Here is a 27,893-nt window from a genome sequence, read left to right on the forward strand (position 1 = left end):
AGTCAGCTGGTTAAAGGATGCCAGTGATGAGCACATGGTCACTGCAGCCAATCATTGGACTGATTGATAACATTCAATATTTTAGCCCTGAAGGTTGATGCCAGTCTATGATAGAACATGATTGACCAGTGCGACAGTGATTGACTGCAGCTATCACGTTCCGATACTCAGGCAACCCCTTTAATATTTGCAATGTTCTGGAACAATGCCTACTAATCATTACTAAGTCAAGTAGCCCCTAGTCCAGTGTTGGCGAACCTATGGCACGGGTGCTAGAGGTGGCACTCAGAGCCCTTTCTGTGGGCACCCACACCCTGGAAAAAGTCTATGGTGTACCAATATGCCTTAGACTTTTCCTGCCATTCATCATCAGTGCAGGGCACACTATGAACGGCACAGGCAGTACATTGAATGTAGGCAGGCTATTATAGCTAAATGATGAAGTATATGGAAGATATACTATATTGGACTGTAGTATTCAGGGTAAATTGCCATGTTGGCACTTTACGATAAATAAGTGGGTTTTGGGTTACAGTTTGGGCACTCGGTCTTAAAAAGGTTTACCATCACTGCCCTAGTCAAACAAATTACCTAAGGTTATGATCATACATTGTGCTATAGAGGCCACAGTGCAAGTACCTTGTATATGAGTACAGTGCAAGTACCTGTTAGATATACTGTAGCATGTACTTGGGGTATATACACCATAGGTTGAACGTATTTTGTTTCCGTGTCCGCATCCGTATGTCCCATCTGTAGCCCCTCAAAAAAAAATTGAGCATGTCCTATTCTTGTCCGTTTTGTTACAATGGATCTGCAAAAAACCGGATGCAATACGGATGCCAAAAGGACTTCATCTGTATTTTTTGCGGATCAGTGTTTTGCCGACTGCAAAACACATACTGTGTGAATGTAGCCTAAGACTAACATCTGCATGGAGTGTGTATGTTTTTCCCTGTTTTTGCTTGGGTTTCCTTTGGTTTTCTCCCACGCACCAAATACATACTTATAGGGAATCTAGATTGTAAGACCCACGTCAGACAGTGACTGATGACAATGCCAGTAAAGCACTGCAAAATATGTTGTGCTATATAAGCATGAAAAAAGAATTTAGGACAAATTCACATTAGGTTGGTCCAGTAAAGAATAGTAAGTCCATCTTCCCCTCTATCATTCTTTAGACTTTACTTCCAGATATGTTATGTGTGTTTTTATTGACTTGTCTTTCCTGAAAACAGAAAGGAAAAAAAACACGATCATGTTAATTAAAGCACAGGCTCATATCTCCAATAGGCTACCAGTAGGCTACCTCTCTTGTACAGACTTTTGATCATGTTTGGCAGTACTGAAAAGTTAACTGCAAAAATTCAAGTTCAATACAATTCTGGCATTGGCACCAAAATAGAGCTGTGTATTACAGGTAGCAGAAACTGCAAGATCAATATGACAAAAACGTACATCATGGCGTACATTTTCACCATGGCTTGGGAAACCCAGTGGAACCATTATAAATCAATGAGGTTTGTAGGGCATTGGTAGTGTTCACTGTATGATGAATGCAGTACTGCATTGTGGTTTCTTTTATAAATGTCATAAACCACAACCTCGATGTGAAAACAATCTTTAATTAATATTACTACAGTTCTCAATGACCCTTGGAAACTAAGCAAATACTATAAATAATGCATACTCAGTCCAGTATATATAAATACTATAAATGTTTTGTTTAGTTTTTAAAAAATAAATAAAGACGTTTAGAATTTATCGTAAATTAAAATGCTACTTTGTAATATATATAAAAAAATTGTTTTGTTCTCTGAATACCGACCACAATGTAAACTAGGGATTCGTTCTGTTTGCCGTGATTACACAGTTGTGTCTGCTGCTGCATCAACCGTCCAGAATTTGCATGGAATGCTCCTAATTTTGATAATCAGCACCCCCGCCGATCAGCTGTATGAAGAGGCGCTCCATGCCAGTGCCGCTTCCTGGTACAAGTACTTGCTCCATTCAAGTGAATGAATGGAGCGAGTATTCGTCATTAAACTGCATTTCCAAGACAACATGCAGTGTAATTAACAGGAAGTGGCGCTCGCATGGAGCACCGCCTCCTCTTCAAACAGCTGATCAGCGGGGGTGCTGAGTGTCGGACCCCCGCCTTTCTGAGTTTGATGACCTATCCTAACTGGTCATAAATATTTATGGCAGGACAACCCATTTAATATAACACTTGTTTAACTCACCTATGTAAATTCTCTGCTTCTTCAATGGTTTCTGGGAGAGCACATCCTTTGGTTTCAGGAAGAAAAAGTACAAGTATCCCCGAAATTATTCCTGTAACCGCTGTGTATGAAAATAAACAAAAAAAATGCTAATTAAATAAAAACACTGGTATGGAGACAAATTATTTAGTTGACCAACTTGGCAGCTCCTGTGTCATTTTTACAGTGTGGTGTCCAAAACTCCAAATTTTCTTAAAAGGAGTTTCTAAAGGCAATATTGTATACACTGTACTGTACATGCAAGGAGAACAAAAATGTATGGATTAGTAAGATACATATTACACTGCAATTGCAACTTGTAAATTAGTAGTATGGTCATCTAAGGCTACTTTCACACTAGCGTTTTTCTTTTCCGGCATAGAGTTTAGTCACAGGGGCTCAATACAGGAAAAGAACAGTTTTATCCCCATGCATTCTGAATGGAGAGTAATCCGTTCAGGATGCAGACCTTTAAAAATGAGAAAAAAATAAAATATCGGATCAGTTTTGCCTGATGACACCAGAAAAACGGATCCGGTATTGCAATGCATTTTTCTGACTGATCAGGCATTTTTCAGACTGATCAGGATCCTGATCAGTCAGAAAAAATGACATGCGTTTGCCTGATCAGGCAGGCAGTTCAGTCAACAGAACTGCCTGCCGGAATCAAACAACACAAGTGTGAAAGTACCCTAAGGGTACTTTCACACTTGCGTTTTTCTTTTCCGGCATAGAGTTCCGTCACAGGGGCTCTATACTGGAAAAGAACTGATCAGTTTTATCCCCATTCATTCTGAATGGAGAGTAATCTGTCCAGTATACATCAGGATGTCTTCAGTTCAGTTGTTTTGACTGATCAGGCAAAAGAGAAAACCATAGCATGCTACGGTTTTATCTTCGGCCAAAAAAACTGAAGACCATAGGAATGTATTAGCGCCGGATCCGGCATTCAGAATACCGGAATGCCGGATTCGTCGTTCCGGCATGCGCATGCGCAGATCGGTAAAAATGAGAAAAAATGTAGAAGACGGATCCGTCGGTCCGCATGACAAGCGGAGAGATGGATCCGTCCTTGCAATGCATTTGTGAGACGGATCCGCATCCGGATCCGTCTCACAAATGCTTTCAGTCAGCGGCAGATCGGCGGATCCGGCGGGCAGTTCCGACGACGGAACTGCCCGCCGGATCACACTGCCACAAGTGTGAAAGTAGCCTAAGACTGATGAGATGGAGAACTTTGACTGTCACATACTGAAAAACATTTTTGATTGACATGTTAATTGTTGGAATGTTGATTTTAGCTCTGGGTTTCTTACCAAAGACTATCAGTGGTAATTCTTTCCAAATATCTGCCAGTCGATAAACAATGAATGGCGTTATGGTTCCACCAAGGTCACACATAGAGGAGCAGACCATTACTCCAAGGTTCCTGAAAATGCATTACATAAATAAAAGACAGCAATGCTTAAATGGTTCTAGAAAGAAAAGCTCAAAGAAAGGTATGACCACATTGCACAGGTTTCACTGCAGGGCATGTCCACAAAAGTGAAAATGGTGTAAAGTACAACTGGCTTAGTTGTCCATAGCAACCAATCAGATTCCACCGCTTGTTTTCCAAAGGAGCTGTGAAAAATGAAAGATGGAATCTGATAGGATGCTATGGGCAACTAAGCCAGTCCTGCTTAACACCAGTTTGATAGATCTCCCCCTTAGTTGTTTGTAAAACAAATCTTGGCACCCTATCAGTTTTGTATGAAAATAAAAATGTATTTGCTTTAACCCTTAGGCACCCACACTGAATCCTGACCCATTCATTTCAATGGCGCTGTGTTTTTTTTTTTTTTCACGCATCATTTTTGCGTTGCGTGAAAAACGCAGCATGTTCTATATTCTGCGTTTTTCACGCAGCCCTGGCCCCATAGAAGTGAATAGGGCTTCAGTGAAAAACGCACTAGGGGTTACTAAGGGTGCATTCACATCACCCTTTAGCACCGTTTAGCTTTCTGTTCTCATCCTTCAGAAGAAGAGAGAGAAAAAAAAAAACTGGATCCTGTAAAAAATCCTGGATCTTGTTGCATCAGTTATGATCTGTTTGAGCCATTTCCGTCTGAGATACATTTTTCATGCATGCAGGACTTTTTTTTCCTGTCTAAAAACGGATCTCAAACGGAAATGGCTCAAACGAGTGACAACTGATGCAACAGGATCCATTTTTTTTACAGGATCAATTTTTTTTTTCTCTCTCTTCTTCTGACGTATCAGAAGAACAGAAAACTAAACAATGATGTGAACTCAGCCTAAGGCCTCATGCACACGAACGTATTTTCTTTCCGTGTCTGTTCAGTTTTTTTTGCGGACCGTATACGGAACCATTCATTTCAATGGGTCCGAAAAAAAATGGAAGGTACTCTGTGTGCATTCCGTCCCCGTATGTCCGTATTTCCGTTTGGCTAAAAAACTGAACATGTCCTATTATTGTCCGCATTACGGACAGGGATAGTACTATTCTATTAGGGGCCAGCTGTTCCGTTCTGCAAAATACGGAATGCACATGGACGTCATCTTTATTTTTTGCGGATACATTTTTTGCAGATCGCAAAATACATACGGTCGTGTGCATGAGGCCTAAGGCCTTTTTCTGAAAGCCCATGTTTTGCGGGACAAGTTGTTCTTTCTAATGGCACCAATTACAGTTGCATACAATGTAAGAGGGAAAATTCCTAATGGGGTTGTTCTGTCCTCAGATGCAAATCTAGTTATTTCTGTGTTCTGTGTTTACCAGTTTAGACATTGCTATTACCCGTGTCTGTATTCCATCTGCATTGTATGGTAACAACACCATCTACTGGTGAGTTTAGTGTATTTCGTCTAGCCTGTGTTCCTATGCATTGTGGGAGTCCCATGGCATTGTGGGTAGTTCCTGGTTCTTTGTGGTCTTGTTCTTGTTTAGAAGCAGCAACCATCTTATGTCAAGAGCCACTCTCTCACTGGTTCTTCTGCCCCATGATCTGTTATTCAGCCTGCTTTTAAGCATAGTTGGTAAGGGCACTATCTACAGTGCTGCTTATAATTATTCATACCCCTGGCAAATTTTGGCTTAGTTACCTTTATTCAACCAGCAAGTAATTTTTTGACGGAAATGACATAGGTGTCTTTCACAAGATAATAAGACGATGTACAAGAGGCATTATTGTGGGGGAAAAAAAACATTTCTCAGCTTTTATTTACATTTGAACAGAAAGTGTCCAGTCCAAAATTATTCATACCCTTCTCAAAAATCTATAGAAAAGCCTTTATTGGCTATTACAGCAATCAAACGCTTCCTATAATTGCAGACCAGCTTTTTGCATGTCTCCACAGGTATTTTTGCCCATTCATCTTTAGCTATGAGCTCCAAATCTTTCAGGTTGGAGGGTCTTCTTGCCATCACCCTGATTTTTAGCTCCCTCCACAGATTCTCACTTTCAAGTCTGGACTCTGGCTGGGCCACTCCAAAACGCTAATGTTGTCTGCTAACCATTTCTTCACCACTTTTGCTGTGTGTTTTGGGTCATTGCCATGCTGAAATGTCCACTGGTGCCCAAGGCCAAGTTTCTCTGCAGGCTGCCTAAGGCCCCTTTCACACGGGCGAGTTTTCCGTGCGGCGAACGTATGGCACCCGCACTAAATCCTGACCCATTCATTTCTATGGGGCTGTGCACATGAACGATGTTTTTAACGCATCACTTGTGCGTTCAGTTGAAATCGCAGCATGCTCTATATTTTCCGATTTTGACGTGACGCAGGCCCCATAGAAGTGAATGGGGTGTGTGAAAAATCGGATGGCATCCGCAAGCAAGTACGGATGCCGTGCGATTTGCACGCATGGTTGCTAGGAGACCATCGGGATGGAGACCCGATCATTATTATTTTCCCTTATAACATGGTTATAAGGGAAAATAATAGCATTCTGAATACAGAATGCATAGTAAACCAGCGCTAGAGGGGTTAAAAAACAAAAAACAAAATTTAACTCACCTTAGTCCACTTGCTCGCGAAGCCCGGCATCTCCTTGTGCCTCCTCTGCTGATGAACAGGACCTGGGGTGAGCTACTCCATTAAATTCGATGACGTCACTCCGGTCATCACATGATCTTTTACCATGGTGAATCACCATGGCAAAAGATCATGTGACGTACCATGTGATGACCGGAGTGACGTCATCGAAGGTCCTTAACCTGTATTTAGTGCAGCAGCTCACCCCAGGTCCTGTTCATCAGCAGCGGAGACACAAGGAGATGCCAGCTTCGCGAGCAAGTGGACTAAGGTGAGTTAAATTATTTTTAATTTTTTTTAACCCCTCTAGCGCTGGTTTACTATGCATTCTGTATTCAGAATGCTATTATTTTCCCTTATAACCATGTTATAAGGGAAAATAATACAATCTTCAGAACATCAATCCCAAGCCCGAACTTCTATGAAGAAGTTCGGGTTTGGGTACCAAACATGCGCGATTTTTCTCACGCGAGTGCAACGCATGACAATGTTTTGCACTTGCGCAGAAAAAATTGCGCATTTTCCCGCAACGCACCCGGCTCTTATCCGGGCAAAAAAACTCACGCCCGTGTGAAAGAGGCCTTATGTTGTCGTTGAGAATCCTCATATATTGCTCTTTTTTCATGGTGTTGTTTACCGTGATTAGGTTCCCGGTCCGTTGGCTGAAAAACACCCCCAAAGCATTAGGTTCCCACCACCATGTTTGACAGTGGGGATGGTGTTCTTTGGGTTGAAGGCTTCTTCTTTTTCACGCCAAATGAAGGAAACATCATTGTGACCAAACAATTACATTTTTGTTTCATCTGACCATAACACAGAAGACCAGAAGTCTTCTTCTTTGTCCAGATGAGCTTTTGCAAAGGCCAAGCAAGTTTTTGTGTGCCTTATCTGGAGAAGTGGCGTCCTCCTTGGTCTGCATCCGTGGAACCCAGCAGTGAGTAGTGTCAGTTGGATTGTTTGCCTTGAGGCATTGCCACCAGCAGAGCCCAGATTCACCAGGATGGCCTTGGTGGTGATCTTTGGATTCTTTTTCACCTCTCTAACTATCCTCCTGGCCAGCACAGGTGTCACTTTTGGCTTCCAACCACGCCCTCTGAGATTTTCCACAGTGCGGAACATCTTGTATTTTTTTATAATACTTTGCACTGTAGCCACTGGAACTTGAAAACATTTAGAAATGGCCTTGTAGCCCTTTCCTGACTTGTGAGCAGCCACAATGCGCAGCCGCAGGTCCTCACTGAGCTCCTTTGTCTTAGCCATGACTGTCCACAAACCAACTGCAGAGAGCTGCTGTTTTTCACCTGTTGAGTTGATTAACCTCCTCAGGACCGCCGTACGCAGGATTGCGTCCTGGCGGCGGCCCTGCTCTTCTGGGTGGACCCATATACGCGTCCTCCCGCGAGAGCCGAGATTTCCTGTGAACGCGCGCACACAGGAACGGAAGGTAAGCGAGTGGATCTCCAGCCTGCCAGCGGCGATCGCTCGCTGGCAGGCTGGAGATGTGATTTTTTTAACCCCTAACAGGTATATTAGACGCCGTTTTGATAACAGCGTCTAATATACCTGCTACCTGGTCCTCTGGTGGTCCCTTTTGTTTGGATCGACCACCAGAGGACTCAGGCAGCTCAGTAAAGTAGCACCAAACACCACTACACTGCACTACACCCCCCCTGTCACTTATTAACCCTTTATGAACCACTGATCACCCCTGATCACCCCCCTGTCATTGATCACCCCCCTGTAAGGCTCCATTCAGACGTCCGTATGATTTTTACGGATCCACGGATACATGGATCGGATCCGCAAAACACATGCAGACGTCTGAATGGAGCCTTACAGGGGGGTGATCAATAACAAGGGGGTGATCACGCATATAGACTTCCTGATCACTTCCCTGTCATTGATCACCCCCCTGTAAGGCTCCATTCAGACGTCCGTATGATTTTTACGGATACATAAAACACATGCAGACGTCTGAATGGAGCCTTACAGGGGGGTGATCAATAACAGCGGGGTGATCACCCATATACACTCCCTGATCACCCCCTGTCATTGATCACCCCCCTGTTATTGATCACCCCCCTGTAAGGCTCCATTCAGACGTCCGTATGATTTTTACGGATCCACGGATACATGGATCGGATCCGCAAAAGGCATACGGACGTCTGAATGGAGCCTTACAGGGGGCTGATCAATGACAAGGGGGTGATCACGCATATAGACTTCCTGATCACTTCCCTGTCATTGATCACCCCCCTGTAAGGCTCCATTCAGACGTCCGTATGATTTTTACGGATACATGGATCGGATCCGCAAAACACATGCGGACGTCTGAATGGAGCCTTACAGGGGGGTGATCAATGACAGAGGGGTGATCAACCATATACACTCCCTGATCACCCCCTGTCATTGATCACCCCTCTGTAAAGCTCCATTCAGACGTCCGCATGTGTTTTGCGGATCCGATCCATGTATCCGTAAAAATCATATGGACGTCTGAATGGAGCCTTACAGGGGGGTGATCAATGACAGGGGGGTGATCAATGACAGGGAAGTGATCAGGAAGTCTATATGCGTGATCACCCCCTTGTCATTGATCACCCCCCCTGTAAGGCTCCATTCAGACGTCCGCATGTGTTTTGCGGATCCGATCCATGTATCCGTAAAAATCATATGGACGTCTGAATGGAGCCTTACAGGGGGGTGATCAATGACAGGGGGGTGATCAATGACAGGGAAGTGATCAGGAAGTCTATATGCGTGATCACCCCCTTGTCATTGATCACCCCCCCTGTAAAGCTCCATTCAGACGTCCGCATGTGTTTTGCGGATCCGATCCATGTATCCGTAAAAATCATATGGACGTCTGAATGGAGCCTTACAGGGGGGTGATCAATGACAGGGGGGTGATCAATGACAGGGAAGTGACCAGGAAGTCTATATGCGTGATCACCCCCTTGTCATTGATCACCCCCCCTGTAAGGCTCCATTCAGACGTCCGTATGCCTTTTGCGGATCCGATCCATGTATCCGTGGAGCCTTACAGGGGGGTGATCAATGACAAGGGGGTGATCACGCATATAGACTTCCTGATCACTTCCCTGTCATTGATCACCCCCCTGTCATGGATCACCCCCCTGTAAGGCTCCATTCAGACGTCCGTATGATTTTTCCGGATCCATGGATACATGGATCGGATCCGCAAAACACATGCGGACGTCTGAATGGAGCCTTACAGGGGGGTGATCAATGACAGAGGGGTGATCACCCATATACACTCCCTGATCACCCCCTGTCATTGATCACCCCTCTGTCATTGATCACCCCCCTGTAAGGCTCCATTCAGACATCCGTATGATTTTTACGGATCCATGGATACATGGATCGGATCCGCAAAACACATGCGGACGTCTGAATGGAGCCTTACAGGGGGGTGATCAATGACAGGGGGGTGATCAATGACAGGGGGTGATCAGGGAGTGTATATGGGTGATCACCCCTCTGTCATTGATCACCCCCCTGTAAGGCTCCATTCAGACGTCCGCATGTGTTTTGCGGATCCGATCCATGTATCCACGGATCCGTAAAAATCATACGGACGTCTGAATGGAGCCTTACAGGGGGGTGATCAATGACAGGGGGTGATCAGGGAGTGTATATGGGTGATCACCCCTCTGTCATTAATCACCCCTCTGTCATTAATCACCCCCCTGTAAGGCTCCATTCAGACATTTTTTGGCCCAAGTTAGCGGAAATATTTTATTTATTTTTTGTTTGTTTTTTCTTACAAAGTCTCATATTCCACTAACTTGTGTCAAAAAATAAAATCTCACATGAACTCACCTCATGGAATCCATATGCGTAAAAAATTTCTCCTCACTCCTCATGGAATCCATATGCGTAAAAAATTTTAGACATTTATATTCCAGACTTCTTCTCACGCTTTAGGGCCCCTAAAATGCCAGGGCAGTATAAATACCCCACATGTGACCCCATTTCGGAAAGAAGACACCCCAAGATATTCCGTGAGGGGCATATTGAGTCCATGAAAGATTGAAATTTTTGTCCCAAGTTAGCGGAAAGTGAGACTGTGAGAAAAAAAATAATAATAATAATTTCCGCTAACTTATGCAAAAAATAAAATTTCTAGGAACTCGCCATGCCCCTCATTGAATACCTTGGGGTGTCTTCTTTCCAAAATGGGGTCACATGTGGGGTATTTATACTGCCCTGGCTTTTTAGGGGCCCTAAAGCGTGAGAAGAAGTCTGGGATCCAAATGTCTAAAAATGCCCTCCTAAAAGGAATTTGGGCCGCTTTGCGCATCTAGGCTGCAAAAAAGTGTCACACATCTGGTATCGCCGTACTCAGGAGAAGTTGGGGAATGTGTTTTGGGGTGTCATTTTAGGCTACTTTCACACTAGCGTTCGATCGGATCCGTAATAATGCAGACGGAGGCTCCGTTCAGAACGGATCCGTCTGCATTATTTTAGCATATAACAGCTAAGTGTGAAAATAGCCTCGTACGGATCCGTCCAGACTTTCAATGTAAAGTCAATGGGGGACGGATCCGCCTGAAGATTGAGCCATATTGTGGCATCTTCAAACGGATCCGTCCCCATTGACTTACATTGTAAGTCTGGACGGATCCGCACGGATCCGCACGCCTCCGCACGGCCAGACGGACACCCGAACGCTGCAAGCAGCGTTCAGCTGTCCGCCTGTCCGTGCGGAGGCGAGCGGAGCGGAGGCTGAACGCCGCCAGACTGATGCAGTCTGAGCGGATCCGCTCCATTCAGACTGCATCAGGGCTGGACGGCTGCGTTCGGGTCCGCTCGTGAGCCCCTTCAAACGGAGCTCACGAGCGGACCGACGAACGCTAGTGTGAAAGTAGCCTTACATATACCCATGCTGGGTGAGATAAATATCTTGGTCAAATGCCAACTTTGTATAAAAAAATGGGAAAAGTTGTCTTTTGCCGAGATATTTCTCTCACCCAGCATGGGTATCTGTAGCGAAAAATTTATATGTGGATGTCGTTTTTTTTGCAAAATTTTACAACTGAAAGTGAAAAATGTCATTTTTTTGCAAAAAAATCGTTAAATTTGGATTAATAACAAAAAAAGTAAAAATACAGCAGCAATAAAATACCACCAAATGAAAGCTCTATTAGTGGGAAGAAAAGGAGGTCAAATTCATTTGGGTGGTAAGTTGCATGACCGAGCGATAAACGGTGAAAGTAGTGTAGTGCAGAAGTGTAAAAAGTGGCCTGGTCATTAAGGTGGTTTTAGCTAGCGGGGTTGAAGTGGTTAAAACAGCTGTTCCCAACTAATCAGGGTAATTAGGATGCTTTAGAACAGCTTGGACTATTTGGAATGGTATATAACTTTTGATTTTCCCACAGACTGTGACAGTTTGTGAAGGGTATGAATAATTTTGGACTAGACACTTTTTGCTCAAATGTAAATAAAAGCTGAGAAATGTTTTTTTTCCACAATAATGCCTCTTGTACATTGTCTTAATATCTTTTGGGAGACACCTATGTCATTTCCCGTCAAAAAATTACTTGCTGGTTAAATATAAGTAACTTTAAGTCAAAATTTGCCAGGGGTATGAATAATTATGGGAAGCACTGAACGTTTCATTAAACTGCAGTTTATTATGTTGTTGCATTTGATAGCTCATTTGTCGTTGCATTATTACCGTACCTCATGTACTGTATGTATAGCAGATTATTCTGTATCCTATACAATGTACTATCGATGTATATGTTCTGAAATACTACTGTTATTATTCTGTAGTTTCACCTTTCCTGTCACAATCTACTAGCAATAAAGAGAAGGTTACAGCTGCACAGCCTTTTTCTTATGAAGACAGGGGGTTTAGCTACATGTCAGATTACACACCGTGCTAACATTTATGAGGACAGTATAGGGGTATAATTGGAGAGAAAAAAACGCAATTCTGCACAGTTTTTTTTTATTTTATTTTTTTAAACGGTGTTCACTATGCAGTAAAATCATTCTCCAGGTCAGTATTATAACCATGCTTGTATACAACACTTTTACAACGTTTAGTTTTTCTTGTGTTTTAATACTGAAAAAAAAAAAGTAAAACCTTGAAAGAATTTTTTTTTCATCATCATTTTCTGACCCCTATAACTGTTTTATATTTATGCATGCAGAGCTGTGTGAAGGCCCATTTTTTGTAGGGTGATCTGTACTTTTCAGTGATGTCATATGGAAGTGTGTGTGACTTTTTGATCACTTTTTATAAAACAAAGTTGAAATGACAAAAAATGGCAAATTGGCTGTTTTTATTTTTTTCATTATGCCATACGCCATATGGGATTAATATTGTTATAGTTTAATAGTACGGGGTTTCACACTCGACGATGCCCATGATCTCTATTTTTTATTGGTTAAGTATTTTGATTTTGATTTTGGGGAAAGAGGGTGATTTGAACTTTTATATTTTATCACCCAGGGTGACTATAACTGGCAATTATTAGATTGTTTATTGTGTTCATTGATGCCTATATAGCCACTATTGGTGGCTTGTATTTGGCTTAGTATATTCTACTAATAGTTGCAAAAGCCTGCTTGAGTCTTTGGGCTATTAGTATAGTGTAACAGGTTCCCAGATTTCAGCTGAGGAACACTGTTATGGGAGCGGGAGCTGCTTAGACTGCTGTGGTCACCTTTGACCATGGCATCTAAAGGGTGAAATGTATGCAAATGGCCTTATAACTGATCTCATACATGTGCCGCAGAAACACGGTAGCTATGGTGCCCGCTCACGCGTTTCAAACAGCAGAGACCCGCAGCAAATGTTTGCAATCAGTTTAAAAATGCGACTTTGAGTCATTACCATATGGCTATAAGTCACCTTCTAACATAGGTCATAAATTCAATGAAGGCATGTAAATGCATGTATTTCTGAGTGGCGCTCATACTTTTTCAATTTTACAATTTTTCAATATTTACACATTATTATTTACAAATTATTAACAGGTCTTTAAGGCTACTTTCACACTAACGTTCATGGGTCCGTTCGTGAGCTCCGTTTGAAGGAGCTCACGAGCGGACCCAAACGCCTCCGTCCAGCCCTGATGCAGTCTGAATGGAGCAGATCCGCTCAGACTGCATCAGTCTGGCGGCGTTCAGCCTCCGCTCCGCTCGCCTCCGCACGGCCAGGCGGACAGCTGAACGCTGCTTGCAGCGTTCAGGTGTCCGCCTGGCCGTGCGGAGGCGAGCGGATCCGTTCAGACTTACAATGTAAGTCAATGGGAACGGATCCGCTTGAAGATGTCACCATATGGCTCAATCTTCAAGCGGATCCGTCCCCCATTGACTTTACATTGAAAGTCTGAAAGGATCCGCTCAGGCTGCTTTCACACTTAGAATTTTTTCTAAGTTATTAATGCAGACGGATCCGTACTGAACGGAGCCTCCGTCTGCATTAATATGATCGGATCCGTTCAGAACGGATCCGATCAAGCGCAAGTGTGAAAGTAGCCTTAGTCCTGTGATTTCCATAATTGTGCAACCTTTCCTTCTTAGTGTTGCAATTTCAATGTTGAGGAGTGTATTTGCATTTTTGTTCAGTAACATACATAACTCATTATACACTTGCATACTGAAATATGATTTTTATATATTCACACCTGATAAATGTTGGATATAACTCAGCATTGACCAAACAAATCATCTCATAAGAAAGTGTAATGCCCATTCTGCTCACACATCCCAGTGCTATCTTGAGTCCATGGAATCCTACAAAGAACAAAAAAAAATTGATGTTTTGCAACACTAAATATGCTGCAAAATGATGTAAAACATACATCTGATCATTTCTATATTTCAAGAATATTTCAAGATCTTTTTGACCATAAACCTTGAGTCATAGGAAACTTGGAACAAGCATATTTAGATATAATAATTACAAACCACAGTTAGCGGTGGTCAGCACTATCAAAATCAAGTATTGATCAATAGAGCAGAAAATATATAACCAGGAGTATACCACTACTGAAGGACCAATATACATTAAAACTTAATTTTTATTCATCCTCAGTTAAGACAATAATCAAAAGATATAGATGTGTAAACCCATAGTGACATAAAAAAAAACGTGCACTCCGTTGAGTTGTCTCCAGGGAGGTTTTAGTGGAATATAAACACACTGCCCCTAGTAGTTCATAATTACCCTAAACCAGGGATGCTCAACCTGCGGCCCGCCAGCTGTTGTAAAACTACAACTCCCACAATGGCCTACTGTAAACTGATAGCTGTAGGCTGTTCGGGCATGCTGGGAGTTGTAGTTTTGCAACAGCCTGCCCTAAACTGTTCTGACTTTCACGATAATAGGGTGTTCTCTCTGACAGAAGTAGCACCTCTGGAGTTTCCCTGTCAGCTACCTACAGCAGAGCCCTAAATACAACCTTAACTGGCTGATATTTAATCCTAGTAGTAAAAGCACTATAGACCACAAGGGACCAAACATACCAATATGTCCCAATAAAGCATAGCATATTGCTCTATGTAGGGAACTATGTTGGGCGGCAAGAGGGGCATCCCATGTGTGAGCATAACTAGTCGGGACGCCGACTCTAACTCTGCCCACAGACACTATTAGAGATGAGCGAATGGAAGCTGATGAAGTGGAATTCGTTCCGAATTTCAGGAAAAATTCAATTCACACCAAAGGCGAATTTCCTCGCGCTTCGTGGTAACAAATCAAATTTTTTCCTAAAATGGCTGCTGCACGTATTGAGGACATGGAGAAAGGAACTCTGTGAATGTGGGATCACCCATATTGCCATGCATGTAGCCAATCAGCAGCCAGCCATCCCTGTGATGTCACAGCCCTATAAATAGCGGCAGCCATCTTAGATTCTGCCATTTACCAGTGTACGTATTGCAGGGAGAGACGTCTGCAGGCTCTAGGGACAGTGATAGGAAAAACTTGATTGTGGGGAAAAAACTATTTATAAGTGCAGGGAAAGGATAGGGAGGAATTGTTCCACAGCATTTGTGTAGAAGAGGGTTCAGTAGGGGACATTGACTGGGTAAGGCCTCATGCACACGACCGTTGTGTGCATCCGTGGCCGTTGTGCCATTTTCCTTTTTTTTTCGCGGACCCATTGACTCTCAATGGGTCCGTGGAAAAATCGGAAAATGCACCGTTTTGCAGCCGAGACCGTGATCCGTGTATCCTGTCCGTAAAAAAAATATGACCTGTCCTATTTTTTTGACGGACAACGGTTCACGGAACCATTCAAGTCAATGGGTCCGTGAAAGAACATGGATGCACACAAGATTGGCATCCGTGTTTGTGATCCGTGTGCTGCACCTGAAGGGGTTAATTGTGCGTATCATAGCCCCCTGTAAGAGATCAGGGGCTGCCAGGCAGCAGGGGGCAGACCCCCCCTCCCCAGTTTGAATATCATTGGGGGCCCCCTCCCCCGGCCCCCCTCCCTCCCTCTACTGCATTATTAACATTGGTGGCAGTGTGCGGCCTCCTCTGGCCCCCCTCCCTCCCTCTATTGCATTATTAACATTGGTGGCAGTGTGCGGCCTCCTCCCCCCTTCCTCCCTCTATTGCATTATTAACATTGGTGGCAGTGTGCGAAATATTTCTACACTGTACGTCTTATTTGCCCTTGTGCGGTGCAATTATATATAGCTCTTTTTGCCGTTTATTAGTGGCAAAATAAAAATATATTCACCGTCCAGCTTTGCACTTATCTGTTGAAAAGCCTGTTGTGTAAAAGTAGAAAGAAATTAGGACCTGATTGCCGTTAAGCTGCGCAGTGATATATTCGATAGCCCTGTTTGCCATGTATTAGTGGCGAAATAAAAAAATATTCGCTGTCCAGCGTTGCACTTATCTGTTGAAAAGACTGTTGTGTAAAAGTAGAAAAAAATTAGGGCCTAATTGCCGTTCAGCTGTGCAGTGATATATTCGACAGCCCTGTTTGCCATGTATTAGTGGCGAAATAAAAATATATTTGCCGTGCAGCGTTGCACTGATCTGTTGTGTAAAAGTAGAAAAAAAATTAGGGCCTAATTGCCCTTGTGCAGTGCAGTGATATATTCTAAAGCCCTGTTTTCTGAGTATTAGTGGTAAAAAATATATATATTCGCCGTTCAGCGTTGCACTTATCTGTTGAAAAGCCTGTTGTGTTGTGTAAAAGTTGAAAATAATTAGGGCCTATTTGCCCTTGTGTGGTGCAGTGATATACCATACTCAAAAGTCCTATTTGACGTGTATTAGTGGCAAAATAAAAATATATTTGCCGTTCAGAGTTGCACTTATCTGTTGAAAAGCCCGTTGTGTTGTGTAAAAGTAAAAATAATTAAAGCCTAATTGCTGTTCAGCGGTGCAGTAATATACTTTAAAGCCCTGTTTGACTTGTATTTGATTATTTGATCTAACAGTATGTCAGACAGAGAAGTGCCAGGCCCTGCACAGGGGAGTGTCAGAGGCCTAAATGTTTCTGGCATAGGCAGAGGTTGCAGAAGAGTAAGGGGGCGTGGCAGCAGGGGTCATAACGAGAGGCCTGAGCTCCCGGTGTCATCTAGCAGTCATGTCTTGACCAGCAACCCAATGGTTCTTGAATAGTTGACCCAGTCATCCACTTCGTCCCAAGTGATGTCAGAATCCCCAGCCAAGAGTCGGTGGGTTCCTCTGACACAATGCTTAGTTGGCATGGCCCGGATGCAGGCCCTGTGCCCCCACCTGTCCTGAACCTTCCTGTGTCATTTTCAGTTCCTACACAGTGAGAAGTATTATATGCCGTAGGCTCAGCTCCACTTTTCAGCGAGGAAGAGCTACTAGAGGAGAATCAGCACCTACTGCCCAGCCAAGATCTGGAGGAGACATCCGCTGCTTCCTCTGCTAGGCGGGCAAGTAGTGATGAGGAGAGTGGCGTGGAAGCTGGTGTTGCGAGCGGTCAGACATCAGTGATGTGCAGACAGTACTCGATATAGCTGATCGCACTTGGGAGCCTGGTGACAAAGGGGCATCATCATCATCGGGAGAAGAGGGTGGCAGCTTGCCTGTGAGCCAGCGGTTGCTAGCATGGGCGGGAGTCAGCAGGGTGGCAGCAGTGGGAGGTCTGGAGCCAAACGTGCCCGGGGTAGACCACCCGCTTCGCGTGAGCCTACCTGCCAGAGAAGTAGCGGGTTCAAGCAGGGAGCGGAGGTAGCAGTCAGTCAGTGCGTAGTGTTGCAGGTAAAATCACCTACTCTGCGATATCACAGTTTTTTGTTAAGCCGCTGGAGGAGGTGAACGTGGCCATATGTAGAATCTGTGGGCAGAGGGTGAAGCGTGGCCAGGGTGCCAATGTTGGCACTATGGCTCTGCGTCAACATATGTAGCGTCACCATAAAGTGGCCTGGGAGAACTGTGGCTCTGATGTGGTGATTCAGCCTACAGCAGCAACTGCTGCATTACCCAGTGGAACGCACCCGGTTAAGCTCCACTACCTCAGCCGAAGAGAGCTGTCTGTCCTCATCAGTCATTCCATCAGCAATCAATAACCAAAGCGATTGCCTAGAGACAACTCACTCATCCAATGGCGCAGAAGCTGAATGTGCTCCTGGCCAAGTTGCTGGTGTTGCAGTCCCTCCTTTTCCAAGTGGTGGACTCTTCACCTTTCAGAGAAATTATGTGCCGAGTCGACGTGGAGAGTCCCAAACCTTGATTTCTTTGTGAAAAAGGCAGTACCAGCCCTGCACACAGATGTAGAACAGAAGGTGGGCCAGTCCTTGAGCCTGTCGGTGTCTGCCAAACTACACAGCATCGCCAATGTGTGGAGCTGTAACTACAGTCAGGGACAATACATGTTCTTTACGGCCCACTGGGTGAATGTGGTTACTGCACAGCCACACCAGAAACTTGGCCAGGTGACGCCGCTTCCACATCCACGTTTTCACGCCGTTGGTCCTGCGACAATGTCCGCCTCTTTCTCCTCATCCTCCACTGTGTCCTCAGCCTCCACTACAGGGACAATTCACAGTGCCCCTCCAGCATACCACATGTGCAGAGCACAGCGGTGTCACGCTGTTCTGCTCCTCGTTTGCTTGGGCGAACGGAGTCACACAGGGGAGGAACTGCTCCATGTCCTTCATCAAGAAATGGAATCCTGGCTTTCTCCGCGACAACTCAAAATTGGAACCATCGTGACTGACAACTTGAAGAACATTGTGTCGATGCTGTGTAAAGGAGGGTTGAGCCATGCGCCCTGCATGGCACATGTTTTTAATCTGGCTGTCAAGCGGTTCCTAAAGTCTTCCACCCATCTGCAAGATATCTTAAAAATGGCCAAGAAACTTTGCATGCACTCCAGCCATTCGTACACCACAAAGCACACCCTCCTTGAGCTGCAGCGGCAGAACGGCATCCCCCAGCATAGGCTGATATGCAACGTTTCCACGCCTTGGAATTCCGCCCTCCATATGTTGGATCGACTGTACGAACAGAGAAAGGCCATGAACTATTTCCTGATGATCCAAGCAGAAGTACTCCGCTGTGTAACTTTGATGTCAGCCAGTGCCAGCTCATGCGTGACACCTGCTGCTTGCTCAGGCCCTTTGAGGCCTCATTATTTGTCAGTCGCCAGGACTACGGGATGAACAATGTCATTCCACTGCTTCATGTCCTGGAACAGATGCTGGTAAATATGGCTGGTCAGGGGACTGGAGACGTGGCTCCTAGATCTCATGGCCACATGAGTCATGTGGGGGCTGAACTAGATGAGGAGGAAATGGGAGCACAAGCAATGTGTAGCAACATGGGTCATTTTTCTACACAGGTGACAGAAGAGGATGAGCAGAAGGAGCAGGACCAGCCAGAGGAGCTACAGGGCAATGAGGCAGAGGACCCAGACACACTGTGGCAGTGGAGATGGAGGCAGTGAGTCCCTCCGAGTCATTTGCGCAAATGGCCAGCTGCATGCTCACTTGCTTGGGTAGTGACAGGCGAATTGTCACCATTCGGCAGAGGGATGACTTCTAGCTCTCCACCTTGTTGGACCCTCGCTACCAGTCCAAAATGGGGGCCTTTTTTACACCCGCTGAGAGGTAGGACAAACTGAACAACTATAGAGACATCTTATGTAGTCAGTTGGCCGCTGCCTATCTACGCCATTGTCCATCCTCTCACAGGTCTGCGCTCATGTTCCACTGCCATGGCTGCTGGGAAGTGGTGGGGTGGCAGGAGAAGTACCAGCTCCATCAGCAGTAGCCTGAGTCTAGAGTCGCCGATGAGCAGCTTACTTCACCCTCATAGTGAAGAAACTACTCACCAGCAGCAGAATCTAGACCTGGAGCAGAACCTGAACCAGCAGGTGGTGGCATACTTGGAGTGCACCCTGCCAGCCTCATTGAAGATCCGCTGGACTACTGGGCAGCCAAACTGGATTTGTGGCCACAACTGGCCGAGTTTGCGGCGGGGGCCATAGTTACACCAAGAAGAACTCGCCTGTCCACCCAAAATGTGGAAAGACTTACCTTTGTCAAGATGAATCAGGCATGGATCAGCCAGGATTTCCACCCACCAATTCCTGATGCATCAGACTAGATTATCCATGGTGCCACACCAACACTTTGACAAAAGAGACCAGTTTCTTCTGGCTACCTGCCTCAGCTACTATTCTGATGCTGCCACCCGCCTGATGCCACACATCTGATGCCAAGTGCTCCTTCTTTCACCCACCATCTTCAGCTGCTACTGGTATTGCCACCCACCTCCACACTATGTCACCTTGCCGCTCTGTGGCCTCCTCATGCTACTTCAACCTCACCACTATGTCATAGGGCCACTCTGTGGTCACCTCATGCTGCTGCCACCTCAACACTATGTCACCTTTATAAAATTGTGTAAAAATAGCACTACTGCTCCTGGTCCCCTGGATGGGTGCTCACAGCCAACAGATTCACCCAATCTAAAAAAAAAATGTATACAGTTGTAAGAAAAAGTATCTGAACCCTTTGGAATGATATGGATTTCTGCACAAATTGGTCATAAAATGTGATCTGATCTTCTAAGTCACAACAATAGACAATCACAGTCTGCTTAAACTAATAACACACAAATAATTAGATGTTACCATGTTTTTATTGAACACACCATGTAAACATTCACAGTGCAGGTGGAAAAAGTATGTGAACCCTTGGATTTAATAACTGGTTGAACCTCTTTTGGCAGCAATAACTTCAACTAAACGTTTCCTGTAGTTGCAGATCAGACGTGCACAACGGTCAGGAGTAATTATTGACCATTTCTCTTTACAGAACTATTTCAGTTCATCAATATTCTTGGGATGTCTGGTGTGAATCGCTTTCTTGGGGTCATGCCACAGCATCTCAATCGGGTTGAGGTCAGGACTCTGACTGGGCCACTCCAGAAGGCGTATTTTCTTTTGTTTAAGCCATTCTGTTGTTGATTTACTTCTATGCTTTGGGTTGTGTTGCAACACCCACCTTCTGTTGAGCTTAAGCTGGTGGACAGATGGCCTTAAGTTCTACTGCAAAATGTCTTGATAAACTTGGGAATTCATTTTTACTTCAATGATAGCAATCCGTCCAGGCCCTGATGAAGCAAAGCAGCCATGATGCCCCCACCACACTTCACAGTTGGGATGAGGTTTTGATGTTAGTGTGCTGTGCCTCTTTTTCTCCACACATAGTATTGTTTCTTCCAAATAACTCAACTTTGATTTTATCTGTCCACAGAATATTTTGCCAGTACTGCTGTGGAACATGTGCTCTGGTGCAAACTGTAAACTTGCAGCAATGTTTTTTTCGGACAGCAGTGGCTTCCCATGTTGTATCCTCCCATGAAATCCATTCTTGTTTAGTGTTTTACATATCGTTGATTCGCTAACAGGGATGTAAGCATATGTCAGAGACTTTTGTAAGTCTTTAGCTGACACTCTAGGATTCTTCTTCACCTCATTGAGCAGTTTGTGCTGTGCTCTTGCAGTCATCTTTACAGGATGGCCACTCTTAGGGAGAGTAGCAGCAGTGCTGAACTTTCTCTATTTATAGACAATTTGTCTTACCGTGGACTGATGAACAGCATGGCTTTTGGAGATACTTTTATAACCCTTTTCAGCTTTATGCAAGTCAACAATTCTTAATCGTAGGTCTTCTGAGAGCGCTTTTGTGTGAGGCATCATTCACATCAGGCAATGCTTCTTGTGAAAAGCAAACCCAGAACTGGTGTGTGTTTTTTTATAGGGCAGGGCAGCTGTAACCAACACCTCCAATCTAATCTCATTTATTGGACTCCAGTTGGCTGACACCTCACTCCAATTAGCTCTTGGAGATGTCATTAGTCTAGGGGTTCACATACTTTTTCCACCTGCACTGTGAATGTTTACATGGTGTGTTCAATAAAAACATGGTAACATTTAATTCTTTATGAGTTATTAGTTTAAGCAGACTGTGATTGTCTATTGTTGTGACTTAGATGAAGATCAGATCACATTCTGTGACCAATTTGTGCAGAAATCCATATGATTCCAAAGGGTTCACATACTTTTTCTTGCAACTGTATAAAGAAAAGGCTGGGCACTAACATTACCTGGAGTGGGTGGTACTTTATTGATGAATCTTAATATTAGTGGTATACTATAAGCATTTAAAACTCTAAATAAATACCATACAATAAAACTCTAAATAAATACCATACAGTAAATAGTCTGGCCAGACTTTAAACACAGCAGTCCATTGAAATGGTGTCTTAATGTGGAATGTATGTAGAGTATTAGATGGATTCATTTAATCCACCATAAACTAATCACACTGCAGTATTTCCATCCAATCTATATAAATAATCGCAATTTTCAGATAATGTTTGAATAAAAAGTCTATACGTTTCCACAATATAGTATCAGGAATGTTCGTGGTATTCCAAATCACATTTCTGCACCACTGAGGAAGGGACCATCCAGAGTCCCGAAACGCGTTTGGTTTGGATCTTCCATTTGAACACAAAGGCAATCGCAACTTACAGTAATTGTTTTAAAGTTCATGATAACCTATGACCCGGAACTACGAATGAAAGCACTGGTGCCCGTTGGGAAAACACATGTATAAGGCAGACGCCGGCAAAGAATATATGAACCAAGATAGCCTTGGAACTTACGACATCACAGTACGAACCAACATTTATCGACTTATGTGCCTCTGGTGAAATATTCAACACTCACGTAAGTTAGCAGGAGTGGGGGGCCTGGTGCAGCTACTACGCGGGATGCCGCGATACATACACCGAATCCCACCCGTGATCAAACCTGACTTGTGAGTATAACCTATTGTGCAGAGGAAAACTTAAGCGATTTGTTGGTTGTGGTGTTCGATTTTTCACATTTACACAAGTTGACTTTAATATGAGAACTGATTAGATATGATTCTAAGACTATGTGATTTGGAACACCACAAACATTCCAGATACTATATTGTGAAAACATATAGACTTTTTATGCGAACATTATCTGAATATTGTGATTATTATATCGATTGGATGGAAATACTGCAGTGTGATTAGTTTATGGTGGATTGAACGGATCCATCTAATACTCTACATCCATTCCACATTAAGACACCATTTCAATGGACTGCTGTGTTTAAAGTCTTACCGGACTATTCATTGTATGATATTTATTTAGAGTTTTATTGTATGATATTTATTTAGAGTTTTAAATGCTTATAGTATACCACTAATATTAAGATTTATCAATAAAGTACCACCCACTCCAGGTAATGTGAGTGCCCAGCCTTTTCTTTATATACTATGTCACCTTGCCACTGTCGTCTCCTGATGCTGCCGCCACCTCCACACTGTCATTGTGCCACTCTGTAGCCTCTTCCTGATACTGCTGCCACCTCCACACTTTGTCATTGTGCCACTCTGTGGCCTCCTGATGCTGCCATCACCTCCACACTATGTCACCTTGCCACTCTCTGGCTCCTGATGCTGCCACCACCTCCAGACTCTGTCATTGGGCCACTCTGTGGTTTCCTTATGCTTCTTCCACCTCTCCACTATGTCATAGGGCCACTCTGTGGTCTCCTCATGCTGCAGCCACCTCAAAACTATGTCACCTTGCCACTCTGTGGCCTCCTGATGCTGCCGCCACCTCCACATTGTCATTATGCCACTCTGTAGCCTCCTCTTGATGCTGCTGCTCCATGCTCTGTCATTGTGCCACTCTGTTGCCTCCTGATGCTGCCACCACCTCTAGACTCTGTCATTGGGCCACTCTGTGGTCTCCTCAAGCTGCTTCCACCTCACCACTATGTCATAGGGCCACTCTGTGGGCTTCTCATGCTGTTCCCACCCTCCCTACTTCATGACTGGGCCACTATTTTGCCTTTCGGCCTGGCTGACATAATTTATTTGACCCTTCTTCTGATCTGTCAGAAGGAAAGAAAAATAAGACGCACAACGGATCCTCTCTGTGTAGCAACTGTAAGGACTGTATGGTCCCATCAGAATTGGCTTATGAGTTGGTAAGAAACACAGAAGACATGCAAATATTCCATTCACGTGTCATCTCTGTTTTGGATCCACTCCTGCTTTATTTGGCATTAGCAATACTGATGGATAACTGACAAAATGCTGACCGAGTGTAGGCGGATGCTCCACAGACAAGGTCCATTTTTTGTGGGTTATTGTTCGTTGATCAGAGGAAGGGCAAAATAATCAGTGATGTCAACACAAACTTACTGCTGACTAGAGATGGCATTGCGGTTTGCCCGGCGGTCATTTTGAGGCGAACTCTGCTCGTTCGCTATTCGTCAAACATGCGAATATATGGCGATTATCACAGGTGCCATACTTTTTTGCATAGTGCCGAACTTTGACCCATGACACATCCATCAGGTGGGACAGGACAGCCAATTGAAACATTTCAGCACATGGACACCCCCCCAACCCTATAACAGAACCTGATCTGGCAGCCATTTTACATTATATGTTTTGCCAGTGTAGGGAGAGGTTGCATCTTGGAGCAGGGACAGTTAAGGACACCAAACGCTATAGTGCTTTTAAGGACTGGTATAGGTGTGCTATCGATAGGTGTGATATAGAGGGGTGTGATATACTTATAATACACTTTCCAACATAGAAATTATATTATAGTGTATTTGTATTGTGCAGCAGTTGTGTGTAGTTCTGCTGCGATACTGCAGCTAGATAGAGGAACAAATGCTATTGGAGTAACTAATTGTTGTGATATACCTGTTGCCCCCCCAAAAAACTGCTTGAGGGCTGCGATATACCTTCTTCCACAAAATCCTGATTGAGGGGTGCTATATACCTGTTTCCCCAAAATACTGATTGAGGGGGGCTATATACCTTCCTCCACCAAATACTGATTGAGGAGTGCCATACCAGTTTCAGCCAAATACTGATTGAGGGGTGCCATATACCTTCTTCCACTAAATACTGATTGAGGGCTGCTATTGCTATATACCTTCTTCCACCAAATACTGATTGAGGGCTGCGATATACCTTCTTCCACAAATATTGCACTTCTCTATGGACTTAGGCAGAGAGTCTAAGTGGGAAGTTGGAGAAGGCGCATGCGATAACTTCAAAGGGCGCACCAGAGTTGGTTGATTTGGCTCACTCAGCCTTCCGCTTCTGCAAACGCTTCAACCTCTGTATCTGCACCCTCCTCACTCTCTGCTGTGTGCACCCCCAAAGAAACCGCCACCACCACCATAGCCCCTCCACTCGAGTCAGAGGAATTATTTTCCCATCCAATCCCAGACCTTACCGATGTGCAGCCATTCTTGGCATCGGATGAAGAAGAGGAGGAAGAAACAGACGCCACCCAGCGGTCTGACGACAGTACCAATATCAGCCCAAGGAGGGTGGTCCCTGCTGTTGCTGCCTACTCCGCGATCTCTAATGTCAATGGTGGTGAAGGTGATGATGATAATATGTCGATGGACGTCACTTGGGTGCCCACAAGAGAGGAAGAGGAGGGGAGTTCAGAGGGAGAGACGGAGCAACAGATAGGGAGGAGAAAAAGGAGAAGCAGGCAGAACTCGCAGTGCACAGGAGGCAAAAAGCAGACTGCAAAAGTAACTGGAGCGAGCCATGACCATGTACGGTCACATCTTGCACTCCCAGGACGCCGGCACATAGCTCCGCAGTGTGGGCTTTTTTTTAACATGTCAGCTGCTGATTATAGTGTTGACATCTGCAGCCTGTGCTGTCAATGCATAAAGCTACTTTCACACTAGCGTTCGGGGCTCCGCTTGTGAGTTCCGTTTGAAGGCTCTCACAAGCGGCCCCGAATGCATCCCTACGGCCTCAATGCATTCTGAGTGGATGCGGATACGCTCAGAATGCCTCAGTCTGGCACCGTTTGGCCTCCACTCCGCTCAGCAGGCGGACACCCGAACGCTGCTTGCAGCGTTCGGGTGTCCGCCTGGCCGTGCGGAGCCAAACGGATCCGTCCAGACTTACAATGTAAGTCAATGGGGACGGATCCGTTTGAAGTTGACACAATATGGCTCAATTTCAAACGGATCCGTCCCCCATTGACTTTCAATGTAAAGTCTGGACGGATCAGTCTGATTAACTTTCACACTTAGAATTTTTTCTGAAATATAATGCAGACGGATCCGTTCTGAACGGATCCCATCGTCTGCATTATAGGAGCGGATCTGTCTGTGCAGACACCAGACGGATCCGCTCCGAACGCAAGTGTGAAAGTAGCCTTAGTCGCGGTAAGCCCAACACTCACCTAGGGACGTGGACCTGGCCTCCCATCACCGATCCCAGTGGGAGCAACACCGTCAGAACCCACAAAGCCACATTCCCAGCACTCCACGTCCTGCCTCTTCTCCTTTCTCCTCCTATTTGTCCTCCACCTTCCACCGTGCCGTTGTCGCGTTCATCTGGCACAAGGCAGGCTTCCGCGGCCCAAATGTTCGAGCGTAAAAAAATGATGACGCTGGATAATCTTCTTGCCCGACAGCTGACCGCTGGCTTGTCGGAACGGCTAGCCCGCCAACTACTGCCATATAAATTGGTAGACTCTGAGACCTTTAGAACATTTCTGATCATTGGCACACAACAATGGAAGGTTCCCAGAAGGAAATATTTCTCCCAGAAGGGCATCCCTGAACTATATGGCCACGTTCAGCGGCAAGTTAATATATCTCTGGCACACAGTGTCGGTGCCAAGATACATCTGACCACAGACACGTGGTCTAGCAAACATGGGCAGGGAAGGTACATAACCTTTACTGCCCACTGGGTGAACCTTCTGATGGCCGTCAAGCATGTAACCCGTGGCACCCGTGTGGATTTGGTGTTACCGCCACGGATTGCATGCAGGCCTGCCTCTTCTTCTCCTCCTCCATCCTCAGTCTCCTTCTCGGATGACTCCTCCTTTTCCACTGCTACCGCCTCTTCTGCTGCACCCCCAAAGCTCCCCAGAACATTTTCGATGTGCCAGGTGAGATGTTGCCATGCTGTGCTGCGGCTGTTGTGCCTGGAAGCCAAGAGCCACACCGGCCCTGCACTCCTTTCAGCTCTGCTGAAACAGGGCAAAATGATACAAGTGCCGTGCATGGCACACGTCCTGAACTTAGTCCTACAGCGATTCATTGCCAAATACCCCGGGGTCCAGGACGTCTTGTAGCAGGCCAGGAAAATCTCTGGCCATTTTAGAAGATCTCACACGTCCATGGCTCACCAGCGGCGACACCACTTGCCCTTCAGACGTCTGATTTGTGACTGCCTGACGTGCTGGAACTCCACCTTGTATATGCTTGATAGGCTGCTCCAGCAGAAACGTGCCATTAACGACTACCTGTATGAACTCTGCAGCAGGACTGGTTCTGGGGAGCTTGTTTTTTTATTTTTTTCAGCGCTACGCATTCAGACTTCTGTGGCCATTTGATGAGATCACCAAACTGGTCAGTCGCAGCCAGGGCGCCATCAGTGACATCGTACCTTAAGCCTTCTTTCTGGAGCATGCATTGTGAAGATGAGGAAGACGCAATGCTGAATGAATTCCCAGGGGGGCTACTCCATCTGAGACAAGTCAGCAGGAGTCTGAAGAGGAGTCAGAGGAGGATGGTGGCTGGGGGGGAGGAGGAGCAAGAAGAGCAGGTTTTAAACTTTTCGGGGATCCCTGGTGTTTTCCGTGGCTGGGGGGAGGAAACCGATGACGACATTCTCCTGGGCAATGAGCAGGAGCCAGAGCAATCCACTGCTTCCAATTTACTGCAAATGGGGACCTTCATGCTCCAGTATTTGAAGAGGGACCCCCATATAAAAAGCATAAAGGTCAAGGACCTGTACTGGGTGGCAACGTACTTAGACCCCCGGTATAAACACAAAATGGCAGACATGTTACCACCAGCATCACAGAGGGCTGCCAGAATGCAGCATTTCCAGGACTTGCTGCGAGAGATGCTGCATTCTGCTGTTGCGGGCACTGGCAGAGGAATTTCCACCTACAGTGAAACAGGTGCGGGTAACAATCCTACCGCGCCTGAAAAAAGAGGTCGGTTTGAAGATGTATTGGTAACTTCGGATATGAGATCTTTCTGCAGCCA

The 27,893-nt window shown here is 45.1% G+C and overlaps 1 protein-coding gene across 1 annotated transcript in view; it reads right to left on the minus strand.

Moving 5' to 3' along the window:
- Nucleotides 1–455: 455 nt before the first annotated feature.
- Nucleotides 456–27,893, minus strand: part of SLC22A2 (solute carrier family 22 member 2) — a 105,882-nt gene continuing 78,444 nt past the window's right edge. Inside the window, exons 8-11 of the mRNA XM_044292069.1 lie at nt 13,961–14,069; nt 3,578–3,690; nt 2,244–2,343; nt 456–1,228 (exon numbers count right to left, since the gene is read on the minus strand). Coding sequence (XP_044148004.1) covers nt 1,171–1,228; nt 2,244–2,343; nt 3,578–3,690; nt 13,961–14,069 — 380 coding nt within the window. The 3' untranslated portion in view covers nt 456–1,170. The remainder of the gene's footprint in view (nt 1,229–2,243; nt 2,344–3,577; nt 3,691–13,960; nt 14,070–27,893) is intronic.

Source organism: Bufo gargarizans, chromosome 4 (genome assembly GCF_014858855.1).
Source record: "Bufo gargarizans isolate SCDJY-AF-19 chromosome 4, ASM1485885v1, whole genome shotgun sequence".
NCBI classification, from domain to species: domain Eukaryota; kingdom Metazoa; phylum Chordata; class Amphibia; order Anura; family Bufonidae; genus Bufo; species Bufo gargarizans.